Source organism: Microtus pennsylvanicus, chromosome 5, assembly GCF_037038515.1.
Source record: "Microtus pennsylvanicus isolate mMicPen1 chromosome 5, mMicPen1.hap1, whole genome shotgun sequence".
In the NCBI taxonomy this organism is placed as follows: domain Eukaryota; kingdom Metazoa; phylum Chordata; class Mammalia; order Rodentia; family Cricetidae; genus Microtus; species Microtus pennsylvanicus.
Genome location: NC_134583.1, coordinates 132,014,889 through 132,032,616, shown reverse-complemented (window position 1 = coordinate 132,032,616; position 17,728 = coordinate 132,014,889). Strand labels below are relative to the sequence as shown.

At 36.8% G+C, this 17,728-nt stretch overlaps 1 protein-coding gene across 6 annotated transcripts in view; it reads right to left on the bottom strand.

The window, feature by feature from the left end:
- Window positions 1-226: 226 nt before the first annotated feature.
- Window positions 227-17,728, bottom strand: part of Shoc2 (SHOC2 leucine rich repeat scaffold protein) — an 80,664-nt gene continuing 63,162 nt past the window's right edge. For all 6 annotated transcript variants that reach the window (XM_075974390.1, XM_075974394.1, XM_075974389.1 and 3 more), the window contains 6 exons: window positions 13,303-13,433; window positions 8,312-8,500; window positions 6,400-6,522; window positions 4,092-4,229; window positions 3,655-3,772; window positions 227-2,538 (listed from right to left, as the gene is read on the bottom strand). In XM_075974390.1, the coding sequence (XP_075830505.1) occupies window positions 2,330-2,538; window positions 3,655-3,772; window positions 4,092-4,229; window positions 6,400-6,522; window positions 8,312-8,500; window positions 13,303-13,433 (908 nt within the window). In that variant the 3' untranslated portion in view covers window positions 227-2,329. The remainder of the gene's footprint in view (window positions 2,539-3,654; window positions 3,773-4,091; window positions 4,230-6,399; window positions 6,523-8,311; window positions 8,501-13,302; window positions 13,434-17,728) is intronic.

Genomic DNA, 17,728 nt, shown 5'->3' with positions numbered 1-17,728 from the left:
CTTGATTTTACTAGTATTCCTCTCCTAAGTGGAGTCTAGCTTCTTGGTAGAAAGTTATTAAATTAAAGAAATACTCTAAGGCAGCATCTCTAAAGAAGATCTATAGTTTACATCTTGAAGAGATTAATAATACACTATGTATATGTAGCATTAGTCCTACATGTAAGTTTGTGATCATTTTCCACCTCTATTGTAGAATAACTTAAATAAATGTAGGGAAACCAAATTGTTTAAAATTTTTCATATATTTTCATTTTGAAAAAAACATGTTTCACAAGAAAAGACACTAGACCACTATCTCTCAAGTTTCAGTTCCATGACCTTAATATCAATACATATGGATATGAGATTTAAAAGAAGAAAGAGAAAGAGAAAGAGAAAGGGAGGGAGGGAAGGAGGGAGGGAGGGAGGGAGGGAAGGAAGGAAGGAAGGAAGGAAGGAAGGAAGGAAGGAAGGAAGGAAGGAAGGCAGGCAGGCCATACACACACACAAGTTCTAGGTAGAACTGTAATAAATTCCTTTTATAAACAAAAATCTTAACTGAAAAGCCACAGTAGATGGAAAAAGAGAAAGGATATGAGTTTGTAAAATCCAGTGAACATTACAATAGTTTTACAGCACATTTAAGCATTCTAGGGTTTTATATCTTTACCTGCCTTCCATTTATTCGGTGTTCCTTAGTAGTTTGAACCCAGATTTGACCTCAAACCCATTCTTGAGTTTGAGTTCCAGGAAAAGCAAAAGTCCAAATTTTTATCTTGATATTACAGTTTTAATTGTAAAAAAATACTTGTTTAGAACAAAATAACCCCCCAAAATGGGGGGAGGCAAAACAGAAAAATAAGCAGCAATATTTAATTATATATAATAGTTACTCATTATATGGAAGGTGTGTTTTAGGATGTAATCTAGGATGCACTTGCTCTGTGGGGTCTCCTCAATAATTAAACTGACCTAGACCAAGACTACCAAAAATAAGAGTACTATGTAAGGGACACACATTCACAATTTTGCTATTCATAAAGGCAGTAAAGCAAAAGAAAATATTATCAAATAGTACATGCACATCCTACGTAACTTCCATGGAACTACCAATAGTGTCGATGCAATGTGCCATTTCCCATAACTGTACTATCCCACCTAATAACAAAGAAGAAACGAAACTGAAAATAATGGTACTGAACTGAATTGTTTGAAGCCAGTGCCCCATCTATGGGGAAAGTGCATTGAGTTCAGCAGCAATACAGCACAGTGTGAAGATATTGTGCTTAGACACAGATACTCCAGAACAGAAAGATGGACAAGGCGAGTCAAGATATAAAACCACAGTACACTGTTAAATAACCTTGAAACATACATACACTGCAGTCTTTAGAGAGAGACATTCATCTCATTGTACAAGGAAAGGGTAAAGACTTTAAAGTTACCTATTGTGGTTTATGATATAATAAATACATATCTATATAGCATTGTATATACATATATAGAATGTGTGTTTATGTGTAATTTATTTGCCAAATTTCTGTTTAATTTTTGTGGATCTGCACTTTTCAGGAATGGAAAAGAAACCCTTCCACCACAGATTTCTGCTCCCCCAGAGTAAAAATACTTATTCTAAGAAAGGTCTCAATACCCCGACCCCAAAGGTTCACTTCAGATATTTATTTTACAGTTCATTAGAGAAATAAAAGTAGTGGAAATTTTGATTTCTAAATGTATATTTTCTGTTTGCCAGCTGTTGCTCAATAAAGTATCTTTTAATATTTAAACTAACTGATGCAAATTTTTAACACAGAATATAAACTCTATATCTGATTAAAACAGAGCAAATCAAAATAATCCAGTGATTCACTCCAACTGTAAACAATATAAAAATTTTAAATTTCAAATTTCAAAATAAGTTAAAGAAAAATTCTACCTTCAGGGCTCATGCCATTATAAAGATCTGACGCTGTAAGGGGAAAGGGATACGAAAAGTTGCAACAAAATTTTTGGCCCACATTTTCCTAAGAGAAACACATATCTGATTAGATCATTTTGTCCCTTAAATTTAATGACTTCATAATTTCTTGGAAGATTTTTAAACAAACTGGCATATCAGATTACACAACAGAAAACCATCCATCAAATTTAGCAAAGAAAACTTATATAAGCCTTTTTTTCTTTACAGAATTAAAAAAATCTAAATGGCTATGATTCCTCTATTAGCAGAAACACATAATGCAGTCTTTATAAATCTGCCATAGATCAATATCCACAGATACAGATATAGATATGAAACATTAATGGCAGTCTATGTTTGAACAGTGTGTGGGACCAGCAGTTTGTATCAGACCATGGCACGATATGGACCCTGCATCTTTAAAAACTGAATAATGAACGAAGGCCCTCCAGCAACAATTTGAGGTGGGAGGTGACTGAGTGGACAGTTCTCAATACTCATGATTGACAGCTTGCTGCAGAGAGCCAGCTCAAAAGGGAGGCTGTGAAGGTTGGGGTTGTCATTCAAATACAGTTCTTCTAGGTTTTCCAGTGTGCCTGTTTAGGGAGGGAAAACAATTAATTACTATTCTTAAAACTTTCACCACTGTAGGTTTCAAATTGCAGCATATTCAAATCAACTGGGGAAACTTTTTAAAACCACAATTATAGGTCCCTCTTTATAACCAGAGAATCACAATGGTTTTGAGGCTTATGAGGTTTGTGGAAACACTCCATTTTCAGACATTCTGTTGGTCAGTTGAGAGTTCACATATATATTCTTAAGCCTCTATTTTAAAAATCAAAACATAGACTACTTGCCAGTGGCACTAGGAAATTAGTAAGCCAACAGGCAGCAAGAGAGACTAATCTACAAGTGGAATAGTTAATCTCAAGGCAATCTCCATGGAGTGAGTTACTGGCCTGGTTTACAGGTAAGAAGACATTAGGGTGGACAGTCTCTATCTAAAGCTACAAAGCCAGCCAAGTGGCACAACTAAATTTTAAATTGTCTACCATTTGCAAAAAAACATTACTACTTTATCTTGCTTACAGAACAGGAACTATAGAGAACAGAGAACAGATTATAATCCACAGAATTACTAATTTAGGGACTACTCAATGGACTCTGTAATAAAACAGGATTATGACCTGATGCCTAAATTCAAAGTGGCCATATTAATTATATAAATATTAGATGTGACTATTTGGAAAAATTCTAAAAGTAAATCCAGGCTTTAATAGCAAGCAAATACTACAATTAACCCTAAATCCCTATGAAGAATGTTCTTCCAGAAGCTACAAATAGTGGCTCACTTCTGTGGTTTCAGAACTAGTTATTATAAACAAAATCTAAATAAAGACAACAAAAACAGAAATGTCCTTACAGCGCAGACAGTGCTAATTTAACACAAGCCCATCTAACTACTAAGTTTGGAAGAACAGAAAACAATCTTGTACATTGAGATTCCTAAGTAAGGTCTACCTACTGGCAGCATTCCAACAATTCTTAAACACAGGTTTAATTCTAAGAATTTAGGAGAAAAACCATTGGCACTTCATTAAAAGTCTTGAGCTTGATGTAAAGGAATTCACAGAAAAGTGTATTTATCAAAACTATCTATCTGAAAACACAAAGTCAATAAGCAGAGTCAAGTGTCCACAGGTTCATACCAATTTCCTCGGGAAGGTGAGTAAGCAGGTTCTCTCCAAGGCCCAGGTGTGTGAGGTTGGTGAGGTGACCGATACCTCTGGGAAGAGTGGTCAACTGGTTGTTTGTCAAGACTAATTTCTAGAAGATTAACAAAATAAAAAAGTTACACATACATTTCCTACAATGATATACATTTATAATCATATATCTAATAAGTAAAATAAATAACAGGGAAATTAAGTTGGGTAAAACTTGTTTAGTAAATCACAAGATCTTCTTTCAAACAATTTCATTTGTTAGAACAAAAGCAGACAGTATATTTGACGTTCACGTAAGGACAATAAGACAAAAATCTTTAATTGGAAAATTATATCAAAATCTAAAGTAAAGTTGTAATTTGGAATGGTTTCAAGAACTTTAGTCATATAATTCTATCACCACCAGGAGAGGGTTTTACCTGCAAATCCTTGAGATAAGCAATCTCATTGGGCAAGGATTCCAGTTTGTTCTCCTCTAGATCTAATTCTCGTAACTTTCTAAGGTTTCCAAGACCATGGGGAAGCTTCTTTAGAAGATTGTTCGATAATATTAGAACCTAAGCAGAAATTATTGACAGCATTTCACAACTCATGAAATAACTTACACATGATTGTTATGAAAATTAAAGATTATTAAGCAATGCTAATTCCCAAAAATGACTAATAATAAAAAATATTAAATATTTAATTGACTAATACATTTTAAAACAAATATACTACAAAAAGATTTTATTCAATTACTTAAAAACATAGAAATAGTTTATTAACTAAATTTTTAAAGGGGAAACAAAATTAACTATTGTCTTAAAACTATATTGCATATCATCCTAGAACTTGCATCTGGCGATGGATGGAGATAGAGACAGAGACCCACACTGGAGCACTGGACTGAGCTCCCAAGGTCCCAATGAGGAGCAGAAGGAGTGAGAACATGAGCAAAGATGTCGGGACCACGAGGAGTGCACCCACCCACTGAGACAGTGGAGATGATCTACTGGGAGCTCACCAAGGCCAGCTGGACTGTTACCAGAAAAAGCATGGGATAAAACTGGACTCTCGGAACATGGCGAACAATGAGGGCTGATGAGACGCCAAGGACAATGGCACGCGGTTTTGATCCTACGCAATGTGCTGGCTTGGTGGGAGCCTAGCCAGTCTGGATGTTCACCTTCCTAGATATGGATGGAGGGGGGAGGACCTAGGACGTACCACAGGGCAGGGAACCCTGACAGCTCTTTGGACTGGAAAGGGAGGGGGAGAGGAGTGGGGGGAAGGGGAGAGGGGTGGGAGGAGAGGGAGAAGAGTGGGAGGAGGGGGAGGGAAATGGGAGGCTGGTGGGAGGAGGTGGAAATTTGTTTTTTTTTTCTTTTCTTTATCCTCCTTTTATCAATAAAAAAATTTAAAAAAAAAACTAAAATATTGACAGTAAATAATTATAAGTATTAATAACCTAATTTTTATTCAAAATTCTTAAAATATTCACTTAAGGACAGTAAGCCATTGACTTACAACTGTCTATAACAATGAGCAGTAACTGAAGTTACAATTTAGAAATTCTTCACTACACCCTAGAAACATTAAAAGGTAAAAGGACTGAAGAAGCTCTAGAGTCCTTTTTCTCAAAGAAGTTATAATTCGGCATGGAAATAGGGAGACAATAATGGGAGCTGGGTTAGGAAAAAGAGCAGTAAATTGAAAGAGCCACATAAAATTGTAACTAACGCTGTCTACTTATTTGCCCCAACTTTATAAAATCCATAAAAAAAACACACAAAACAAGATCAATACAAGAACAATAGCCACCACTGGAGTTTACTAGGACCTTATATCAAATGCACTTTGTTTATGTGATTCACTTAATCTGAATTAAAACTATGGCGTGCTCTTACCTCAGTTCCCTCCTCAGGAAACCAAACACGGAGTGACAAAAGCACAACCGTGTTTCAATCTGTCAGCCGCTGCACTGCAACCCCTCTTGGGTCGCATATCAGATATTTACATTAGGATTCATAACAATAGCAAAATTACAGTTATAAAGTAGCAACAAAATAATGTTATGGTTGGAGTCACCACAACATAAGGAACTGACTGTATTAAAAGGCTGCAGCATTAGGAAGGTTGGGAACTGCTGCTTTACAATATAATAGAACTTTTAAAAGTTTTTTTAAAAAAAAAAATCTTAAAAACAACATATTTACTATCTTCCTAAGCTGTGTGTTAAAAGATGAAAACTTCACTAAGTAAAGACAGTAACAGTCATTCCTGACTAAGGTGGATCTTTAATTATGGGGGAAAGCTTTTGAAAGAAAAAAGTAAAATCAAGAGGATGAAAAGCAATATTCCAGACACTGAGATGGTACACAGACCTACAGCCATGGACAACACATCACCAACACAAGGGACACAGAGCTACAGCTAGGGACAACACATTACCAACACAAGGGGTGATAAAATTAGGCCAAAGCCATACAATAAAAGGCTGTGAGTGTAAATCTGAAGAATCAGTAATTATTTTGGCAAGTAATGCCATGTTTCCTGAATGAAAGGAAACTGTTTTCAAGATGCTAAGTTTTAGACATCTTTCTCTTCAAAGATTCTGCATTTAATTCTCTCAGCTTCTGTCAGGCAGAGGTGGTTCAATGGCATCAACACTTCCCTCCCCTCACAGGGTTGTGCATCCAATGGAGCACAGACATGACCATCTCTAATTACACTATATTCACTCACCTCAAGAGAAACAAGACCAGACACGTCCTCTGGGATCTTTGTGAGCTGATTTGTGGCTAAATTCAATTCTACCATACTGGTCCAAGTTCCAAAATCCAAAGGAAGTGATGTCAACTGATTGTCCTGGTAGAGAGAAGAAGTACCCAGGTAGAACCATAAAAATAAAGTCACCATTTACATTTTCTTCTGCAAGCAAAATTCTTAAACAGAAAATTTTATTCTCATATTTATCAACAGATAGAATAAATAAAATAAGAGCCAAAACTTACCAATAAAACTCTGAATTTCCAACATTTTAATTAAGTAGGCTTTTATTCTGAGGTTAAACTACTTCATAATAATGTACAGAAAATCAGAGTACAATAAGAATGTTCAGTTAAGATATGGGTAAGAAGCGGGCAGGACATCTCAGTGGGGAAAGGTACTTGCCACCAGCCTGACCAGTAAAATACACATGGTAGAAGAGACCTGCCAAAAAAAACCTGTCCTTTGACCTCCCCTTATGAGCTACGTTACTCAAGCAAACAAAAACAAATACAAATGTAGTTTTTAAAATTACAAAAAAGTATAGTACATATATAGAAAAAACTTTCAAGTCTCACTTTTATTTCCAAGAAAAAGTTTTGTTAATCTTTGATCACATTTGATGGAATGTTAAAACAAAGTTCATCAGTTTCACATTCATTTTCTAAAATCTCAGGTAGATAAACTCTAACAACAACAGAGCAATTAAAATGTATCTTCAAAGGCAAAAACTAGCAACACCTGCTTCATCATAGTCTACACCTATTAGAAACTGAGACACTACTTGTTACTTATGCTGGGGACTGAACCCAGGACCTTGTGCATGGTAGGCAAGAAGTCTGCCACCAGTACTGTTACACAAGGAGCACTCAGCAGAAAGGCGATTTATTACCTCTGCATCCTTTCTCACATCAACAGACTAAGAAATATTACTCGGATTTTTAGATTATCTTCATTTAAAATTTTTACTCATATACATTCAAATAGTTATTATGACAAAGTATAGAAACAAAGTTACAGATTTAGATTACTAAAGGCCACAATTATGGTGCAGAGTTTAAAGAATGACAAAACCATGTAGTATACTATGACAACATTAACAAAGAAACCCAGGTTTCCTGGATTCCTACTCAGCTACAGTCAGGATTAGGTATGTGACCATTTCCATTATCGTCTCTGGACCGAAAATCTGTCCATTACAAATTAAATCATAGTACTTACAATTTTCCATGATTTTTTTCCTTACACAGTAAACTTATAAAGTTACATTATCAATGTGGAAGCTTCTCACTGAAGGGCATATGGCCAGGTAAAGAACCTGAGGGTTATTCATCCATCCCTCCGACAGCCAAAGAGAAAAACTATCTTAAAAAGTGCTGCTGGATGTACACAATACCTAGGAATTTAATATAATAACTAGCACATTTAAAACAGCTTAAACCTGTGTAAAAGGAGACTTTTACATCCTTTACCTTCTATTAGAATACTGCAATAGATATTTAATATTGTCTTAGTCTAGATCATCAAGCTTGGTGGTTCCATATTATTTCATTAGATATATTACTTTAAGAAGTTAAACCTTTTTGGCATACATTGGCATTTATGAAATAGTTATGTAATATATATCCTCAGCATTATACTTTTGGAGACACCCAAGACTACTTCTCGAGGACAAACTGCTAAGGGTGTGCTCAGTCTGAAAACACCTGTTATGCAGTAAGAACTGTCCTAAAGCATGACTGTTAGCAGTATAGATTTCATCAACAAGGTATCACCTACTCTCCACCCTAGTACAGAAAATATGAACGAGAACTACAGCGCTCTCTCTCTCTCTCTCTCTCTCACACACACACACACACACACACACACACCCCAGACAGGGACTTACCTTCATATTCAGCTTACTTAACACTTTAGCTCTGGAGAAAATTCCAAATGGGATTTTGTTGATTCGATTGTGTTCCATGTTGAGGGAATAGATGGTGGAAAACTGAGATGGACCTCCCACTGGATATAACTGGAAGCAATTTCTAGCTAAGGTCAAGCTATTCAATTTTACAAGACTGGATAAAAGACTCTGTAAAAATGAAAGTAAGAGTAAGATTAAGAAATAAGGTAATATTTGCCTTAAACAGAGCAATAGCTTTTAGGGGATAAACTGCAGCTTGGAAAGGCTGGTTCTGTGACCATCTTCAGGGACAATCACTACAACGATCTAGAGTTTATAGCAAGCCCACAAAACTGATAAACACCTTAATAATATGGCAGGATTCAAGATCAACTCAAAAAAATCAGAAGCCCTCCTATATACAAATGATAAAAGGGCTGAGAAAGAAATCAGAGAAACATCACCCTTTAAAATAGCCACAAATAACACAAACTATCTTGGGGTAACACTAACCAAAGAAGTGAAAGGCTTGTACGAAAAGAACTTAAAGTCTTTTGATGGGGGAGAGTCTTCTGTTTTGTGTTAATTTCATTGGTTAAATAAAGAGACTGCTTTGGCCCTTTAAAAGGACATAAAATTAGGTAGGCGGAGTAAACAGAACAGAATGCTGGGAGAAAGAAGCTGAGTCAAGGAGTCGCCCTGATTCTCCCACTCCAGACAGACGCAGGTTAAGATCTTCTCTGGTAAGCCACCTCATGGGCTACATACGTTATTAGAAATGGGCTAGTCCAGGTACGAGAGTTAGCCGAGAAAAGGCTAGATATAATGGGCCAAGCGGTGTTTAAAAGAATACAGTTTCCATGTAATTATTTCAGGTAAAGCTAGCCGGGTGGCGGGACATAGCCCGCCGCTCCTAACACAACAGTCTTTGAAGAAAGAAACTGAAAAAGATGCAAGAAAATGGAAAGATCTCCCATGCTCTTGGATAGGTAGGATCAACATAACAAATACAGCAATCTTACCAAAAGCATTCCGGATTCAATGCAATACCCATTAGAATCCCAACACAATTCTTCACAGACCTCAAAAGAACAATACTCATTTGGAAAAACAAAAAACCCAGGATAGCCAAAACAATCCTGTACAAGAAAGAAATTTCCAAAGGCATCACCATCCCTGACTTCAAGCTCTATTATAGAGCTATAGTAATGAAAACAGCTTGGTATTGACATAAAAACAGACAGGTGGAACAACAGAATCAAATTGAAGACCCTGATATCAATCCACACACAGATGAACACTTGATTTTTGGCAAAGAAGTTAAAATTATACAATGGAAAAAAGAAAGTATCTTCAACAAATGGTGTTGGCGTAACTGGATGTCAACATGTAGAAAAATGCAAATAGATCCATATCTATCCCCATGCACTAAACCAAGTTCAACTCAACATAAATCCAGCCACACTGAATCTCATGGAAGAGAAAGTGGAAAGTAACCTTGAATGCATGGGCGCAGCAGCACAGACACTGAGAGCAACAATTAATAAATGGGTTCTCCATAAACTGAGAAGCTTCTGTAAGGGAAAGGACAGCCTACAGAATGGAGAAAGATCTTCACTAACTCCACATTGGACAGAATACTGATCTCCAAAATATATGAAGAACTCAAGAAACTAGACATCAAAATACAAAAACAATTCAATCAAAAAATGGGGTATAGATCTAAACAGAGAATTCTCAACAGAAGAATTTCAGATGGCTGAAAGACACTTAAGGGAATGCTCAACATCCTTAGCCATCAGGGAAATGCAAATAAAAATGACTCTGCCTCTTACGCAGGTCAGAATGACTAAGATCAAAAACACCAAGGATAGCTTATGCTGGAGAGGATGTGGAATAAGGGGAATATTCCTCCATTCCTGGGGGGGGGGGAGTACAAACTTGTACAGCCTCTTTGGAAATCAGTATGGTGGTTTCTCAGAAAATTGGGAATCAACCTACCTCAAGATCCAGCAATACCACTCTTGGTCATATATCCAAAGGATATACACTCATACCACAAGGACATGTGCTCAACTGTGTTCATAGCAGTATTATTCGTAATAGTCACTACCTGGAAACAACCTACATGCCCCTCAAACCAAGAATGGATAAAGAAAATGTGGTACATTTATACAATAGAATAATACTCTGTGGTTAAAAAAAAATTGACATTTTGAAATTTGCATGCAAATACATGGAACTAGAAAAAGCCATCCTGAATGAGGTAGGCCAGACCCAGAAAGTACAAACATGGTATATACTCACTCATAAATGGATATTAGATGTAAAGCAAAGGATAACCAGCCTATAGTCCACAACCCCAGAGAAACTAGGTCACAAGAAGAACCCTAAGAGAGACATACATGGATCCCCCCCTTGGAAAGGAAAATAGACAAGAACTCCTGAGAAAATTGGGAGTGGGGGGAACAGAGGGAGTAGAAAAGAGGGTAGAAGAGGAGGAAGAGGGGAGACTGGCAGGGTAGAAAAGAACATGAGGGGATAGCCAAGATGGGGGAAGGACAGAGCGAGAGAGCAAGAAAAGAGATATCTTGATTGACGGAGCTATTACGAGGCTAGCAAGAAATCCGACACTAGGCAAATTCCCAGGAATCCACAAGGATGACCCCAGCTAAGACCCTAAAAAGCATTAGTGGAGAGGGTGCCCTAACTGGCCTTCCCCTGTAATCAGATTGATGACTACCTTAACTGTCACCATAGAAATTTTATCCAGCAATTGAAGGAATTCAATGCAGAGATCCACAGCTAAGCACTGTAAACTGCTGCCATGATTCATCGTCTCAACACAGCTTGAAAGCCTTTTCAGTGGCACCTAATGGATCTGTTTTCCTTACTTAGTCTATGGTCAAACAGAATCAAGCACTTGCACTGAAAATATGCTACTTCCAAAGCACATGGATGATTTTTTAAGTAAGACTTAATTTTTCATATTTGGACAAAGTCAGTTAAAGGCTTCCCCAGTGTCTCTCTTGAAAACATGCACAGGAAAACATATACACACAGCCTTTCATATTCAGACCAGAGAGAGAGCTGTCCTTTTTAATGTCTTATCACAAGTAAAAAGAGGGTTTAATACTCCCAAGCCCAATGCATGGAAAAAACTTTGTAGGATCCCTTGTCCCTGTTTAAAAAAGGTCAGGTATGATCAGAGATTGCAAAAAAGGATAAATAGATAGAACAAAGAGGCTTCTATGTTTTTGTTTTTACAATACCATAATAATATTATAAATATAATATAAGGTAGATGCCAACAAATTGACTTATTTCAGTTATATAATATTAAAAAAAATCACCTATGGCAATGTCCGTATCTTAACAGCCAAATAATTATTAATCTTTCTTCACTGATAATAAATCTGTATATAAAATTACATAGTTTTCAAATGTTTATACTTTATAGGGACCCAGTCTTTATCTAAGAATATGGACACAATTAACACCCAAAAGAAAGCTTCTCAAGGATTTAGCTGAACACGGTGGCACACATGTAATCTCTACACTCAGGAATCCTGCTGAGGCAAGGGAACAGGTACATGTGTATGTAGGACCAGCTTGAGCTACATAGCAAATACCAGCTCAAAAGGCTACACTACAAGGTCTTGTTTCTAAAAGAAAAAAAGCCACCACTACCACAGAGAAAAATAAAGAAACCTACTTAATGTGATAATTAGTCTATTAAGGGTGAGTCATTAGAGAAGTGGATAACATTAAACAGCATAACCTCACCCATCTTGATTAATCTGAATTATCACTATCACAGGACAAAAATCCAGACAGTCTGGTTCTTGGAGCTAGATTGCCTACCTTGAACTTCACTCTTTATCTCAGGTAAATGCTACAATTCTTCTGCTAAGGAAAGGTACTGTCATAGTAATCTCAGTGGTCTAGCCTAGCAACTGCAATCATGGTAAACATCTTTATACTCTCCAAGCTGTTTTCTGAAAACACACACAACAAAAGTAAAATAAGCCAAATTAATAGATGTGTCTCTATGTATTTTTCCCCTAGCAAACAAATCAAATGAGTTAAATCTTTTTATGAGCTGATATATAGTGGCATTTATCCAAATAGTTCTTCATATATAAAGCAACACAGAAATAGACAGATTCACACTCCTCTCACATACACATTCATTTACCACTTAGAAAAGAAATTGTAAAGGTCAATGGTAAGCCTGAGTCCCTTCATTTAGTTTGGTAGAGTACTGTATTATGCTTGAATAAAATAAGAAAACACATTGCCAAGAATTTGCATTGCAGAACTATTGGCATACTAGTTTCAATACAAGAAAGGGAATAATTTCACATCATATTGAAACACGTTATTCTACAAACCAATCTTTGCCAATTTTTACAAAAGAGGAGATGGCTCCAGAGTACAATGATTAGTGAGAGGTGTCTCTTCTACTGAGACCAGAAGACAACAAAGTAGGCAGATATTGGGGGTGGGGGGTGGAAGTTGACTTCTTACTAGACGAATTTTTTTTCCTAACAGAATCAACATAATTCAAGTTAAAATAAGGAGTTAAACTATCCTTTTTTAACTGTTATACACTAAACAGGCTTTGACATTACTGCATCAATAGTGTAATAAGTTGGGTGACAAACGAATGATAGTATTAATCTTGACAATAAATAAAACCTTTTCTTAGAGGTGTTACTACTGCTTCTCCGTAGTAAAGAGCGAGCGACTATAGCAAGACTTTCGTTCACTCTGGTTTCACCTTCTTCTTCACATTAAAACAGTATGCTCCCACACACACGCTTTCTGTTTTTGGAATTTACTTTAATGGTGGTATGTGATAGCATCTTCAATGTTTAAATAGTCCCAATGACCAAATTATGGATCCAGCTGTAAAACTAATTAATTTACCTCCATTTTCTTGCAGACTAGTTTCAATTACATTTTGTTTCCTCTAATCTGCTTCTTACCTCTGGTAGAGTAGAAATGTTATTGTTCTCTAAGTTTAACTCCTCAAGTGCACAGCATTTTGCTAATGATCTGGGTATTGCTGACAATCTATTGTATCTCAGGCCAAGACGATTTAAACTGGACAAGTTTCCTGTAAATACAAGAAAAAGGAATTTATCATTCAGAAAATCTAATGAGCCTTTAACTATCATAAGCTACTCACTAGATAATCATTAGTTACTCTGAAGTACTACTGAAGTACTATTTCAGCAGATCTTGGTATCAGAGAAATAATGAAACAGACAGCTTTGAGTGAATTTCTAAATTAATTATAATCTTTGGATTTAACTTACAACACATGATTCTGAGCATCTCACACAAATGCTATGATATCAATGATATCTAAGCATATCCAACCTGTACACACACTAGCCGCTACTGAGCATATAAACAGTGAAAGCATCATCCCACAGATATCTCTGAGCTTCATTGTCAAGAAAACATAGAAAGCTACATGTTAAGCTCCCTGGATGAATACAGAGTCTACTATCATAAAAGAGTCAAACAAAACTTCCTAAGCAACACATATAAATTTGTTTTGAGACTTATAAGGGTAACAGTAACAACCACTAAGTTGAGTATATTCCTTTGTTATAACTGATTCACACAGCCACTGCTCTGACATTTCTGGATAGGTCAGGTTAAAATGCCAAATGCTGCCTTTATTTCTGCTTTAAACAGTTTCCCCAATGTTAGAAATTACAGAAATGGATGACTGTGCCATGTGTTAGGCTTTTGCAGATACATATTTGAAGTCTTGTACTTTTATCAATCTATTATGCCTATTTCATTTTATTCTTCTCATTACATGACCCAACTTTCTATGGATACAACATTGCTATGATAATAACATAGCTACCATAGCATCAATCAAGCCTTGACAGTGTTTGGAGAGCAGCTGCTACACCCCTAATCCTCACCTAGTCACTATTCACCTCCTGCTTCTCAGTGAAGAAACTAGCAACAGAGGTCATCTAAATAACCATCTGAAGCTAGTTTTTATCCTTTACAATGCCATGGTAACAGTTCTATTTTCACAATATATTCTCGTGAGTCTATACCTTAAATCTAATCAACTGTAACACAGACTCCCACCAGATGTCTCTGCCTTCCCACTAGACTGCAGCCACTCCACAGCTGCATCACTCCATTTCTTCTCTACAACCCTGTGGGGATACTGAGCCACTGAGAATTTATAGTTCTGGTTAAGATTCCAAAAGGTGTAAAACAAAATATAAAAGCAACAATAAAATTAGCAAAAATAAGCTGAGCTTGCCTTAAAGTCATTTCTAAGTTAACTAAAGATGCTTCACTGGTATCTTTCTAATGGCACTCTGGTAAGATGGACCCACTTTAAATGGGGATGGAGGGACAAAACAAAACAGGAGTGACTCCTTTCCAAAGTACAGACCAGAAATCAGAAACCATTTATAAGCTAAACCTTGAGATTAGTAAGTAAACCTTAAAGAATTATGTTTCAAAGGCAGACAATTCTTGAGTCTGATATTATTAGTTCAAATAGTTAAAAGTTATATGTACTTTGTGAGTTTTTTTAAATTTCATTGTGTACATGGGTTTGTGTGTACCTCCACACGTGAGTGGGTTCATAGGCATGCCCACTTGTCTGTGTAGGCCCGAGGTTGGCACTCTGTGTCTTCCTCAGTTACTCCCCACCTTATTTCTTACTGCACTTGGATTTGGCTGACTACACAGTACTGGCTGGCCAGCAAGTCCTGGAGAACCTCCATTGCCACCTTCCCAGATTACACACACACACTGCTGCAGGGCCACCTGAGTGCTAGGACAGTACTCAGTCCTCGTGCTTTCACAGCAAGCTCTCTGCCACCTGTGACAAAGCCCTAATCTCAGCCCATCTGTGGCCTCTTAGGGAGTAGGGTATGATCACAGATGGCTAATCTTTATGCTCACAACTAAAATGTTCTCTTCTCACATAAAGGCTATTTGATTACAACCTTTGGTCCTAGAACAGACCAGTTTTAGAATGTTTATGATGCAGTTTACCAAAACTGCTTCTTCACAAGGACAATTGGCCTCAGAGTTCAGTTTAAATCTGTGTATATATTTGTAAGTCTACCTAAGTTATTATATCTTAGGTTCCAATCTGTTTTTAAGTATGCAATATTCATAATAAAACATTTCACATTAAACTGTCAAGGCTATTTTACTTAGTTGATTCTTGTTAAGTCAATCTGTTTTCTATCTACATATGTGGTACCTTAAACGTGAGGCCAAGGTTGGAAGAAATCCTGTAGACAGTACACATTTGAATCTTGAACAGAATAAAAGCATCCAAAAATTTTATTTGCAAAGACAGTTTCTTGATACCTAAAACTCAACTTTATGCTCTGAGACAACACAGCTCTGACTGGCTCCTTGATGTATCAGTTACACTATACCTAATACTATGCCAATACTTCTGGAATCAGTGGGGGCCACATCAATTACAAATGCTTATTTCTACTTCTGTATCCCTTTTCACATCGTCATTAATTCTGTTGCCAAAACAAGAATGCAAAGCCAGGCAAAGAACATCCACAACTGAATATTGTTCAAAGTTTATTACAATAGAGCAAGCACCGAGGAACACTAAGGTAGCAGACTGACCTCTGAAAGCTCTTATAGAAAGAAAAAAACATAGACTTCAATAATTGAAAATAATTCCTAATACCAGTTTTATCTTGTCCAAGTTGCTTAATCCAATTCTATGCCTTTAAAATACTCATCTGTTCTATCTCTTTGCTAGTCTCTCCTTCATCATCTCAAAACAAAATTATGTAGCTAGTTTTGAAGATTAACCTTTACTATTTAATCCTATATCTTAACAGTTGAGGTGAATCTACTTTTCTGTAACTGAGAAAAACTAAACAACCACTTCTTTTCCTATCAAAAGTTACCTTACGTTACTACTTTTAAGACTCCTGGCTCTCATCTACTGACCCAGATGTTACAACACAGAAGGCCAAATATGAGACAGTCTATCTCTCAAGACACTTACAAATGACTGTTATGCTCAGAGTATGATAGTAGCTGAGAAGCCTGAACAAAATATTTTGAATATTTATAGAAGACAGCTCCTAGTAGGAAAGAACAAAAATGACCTTATAAACTAGAGCTATTATTGCAAAGGAACATCTCTGCCTGGTACAGCAGAAGGGAATGAAAGAAGAAAAATGTAAACATGGAGAGATGGGATCAGTGAGCAGGCTCAGCAGGTAGGGCCTTGACACCATGCCTGAGGACCTGAGCTTAATCCTTTGGACCCCACAATGGTGGAAGAAAACAGATTTCTGCAAGTTGTCCTCTGACCTCTCTTCTGCATGCACCCATGCATGAATATGCATGTGCGCACGCACACATGAATAAATGAATGAGTTAATGAATGAATGAATGAATGAATATAAGATTTATAAATAGTTTAAAAATGAAATGTAGAGGTAAGATGTTTGGGTATAATACAATATGGCATTCGTTTTCATTATCAACTTAAGAAATGAGCTCAAGGGTCAAGAAATGGATCATGGCTTGAAGCTTTAGACAGCCATTCTGTGGCATCCAATAAAAAAGTTAAGAATGCCTAGGCAACGCCTTAGAGCTGGCCCAGCTGGTGTGGGCACCTGTGAGCTGGTCCCTGAGGGCATAGGAGTGGAGCTGGAGAACTAGCAGGCTGACCCACGCAGCCACCATCCAGGCCCAGAACCATGGCCATGAGTTAGTTCACTCCGACATCTCCCCATCTATGAACTACTGGAGCATGTAAAGGGGCCAGAACTGAAGACCCAAAGCTGCAGGATCTCCGTAACACAGGGCAACAACAGTATACCCAAGAGGAGTCCCAGTGAGGGCCCAGTATGAATAGTGGAGCAGAGACCAGGGCCTCAAGCCACTCACTACAATCAACACTGCAAGCAAAGATGAAGGGACTAAAGGGTAAACTGTGTGACTCACTGGACTGCACTACAGCTTCCATGACAAAGACCTCTTTTATTTTTCTCAAGTTTTATTTGAGGGGGAGGTTGCAAGGGCAGAGGGCAGATATGAAGGGACAGGGAGATGAGAGGAGTTGAGATGAATGATGTGAAATCCACAAAGAATCAATAAATTTTTTTAAAAAAAAAAAAAGTAAATTACAGAAATTTTGTAAAATTTCTTTTGTGAATGTGGCCTTAATGTAGTATAATACAAGAATTATACAACAAATTCTACAAATATTTACTAAATTCGTGGAAAAATCATTGTAGAAAAATGAGCCACAATTATGATGAGCAGAATTTTTTTAATAAAAATCTTAACAAAAAATAATAGTAGTAATTAGTTACTTTTCTCATGGCTGAGACCAAAATACCTGACATGAAGCAACTTAGGGAG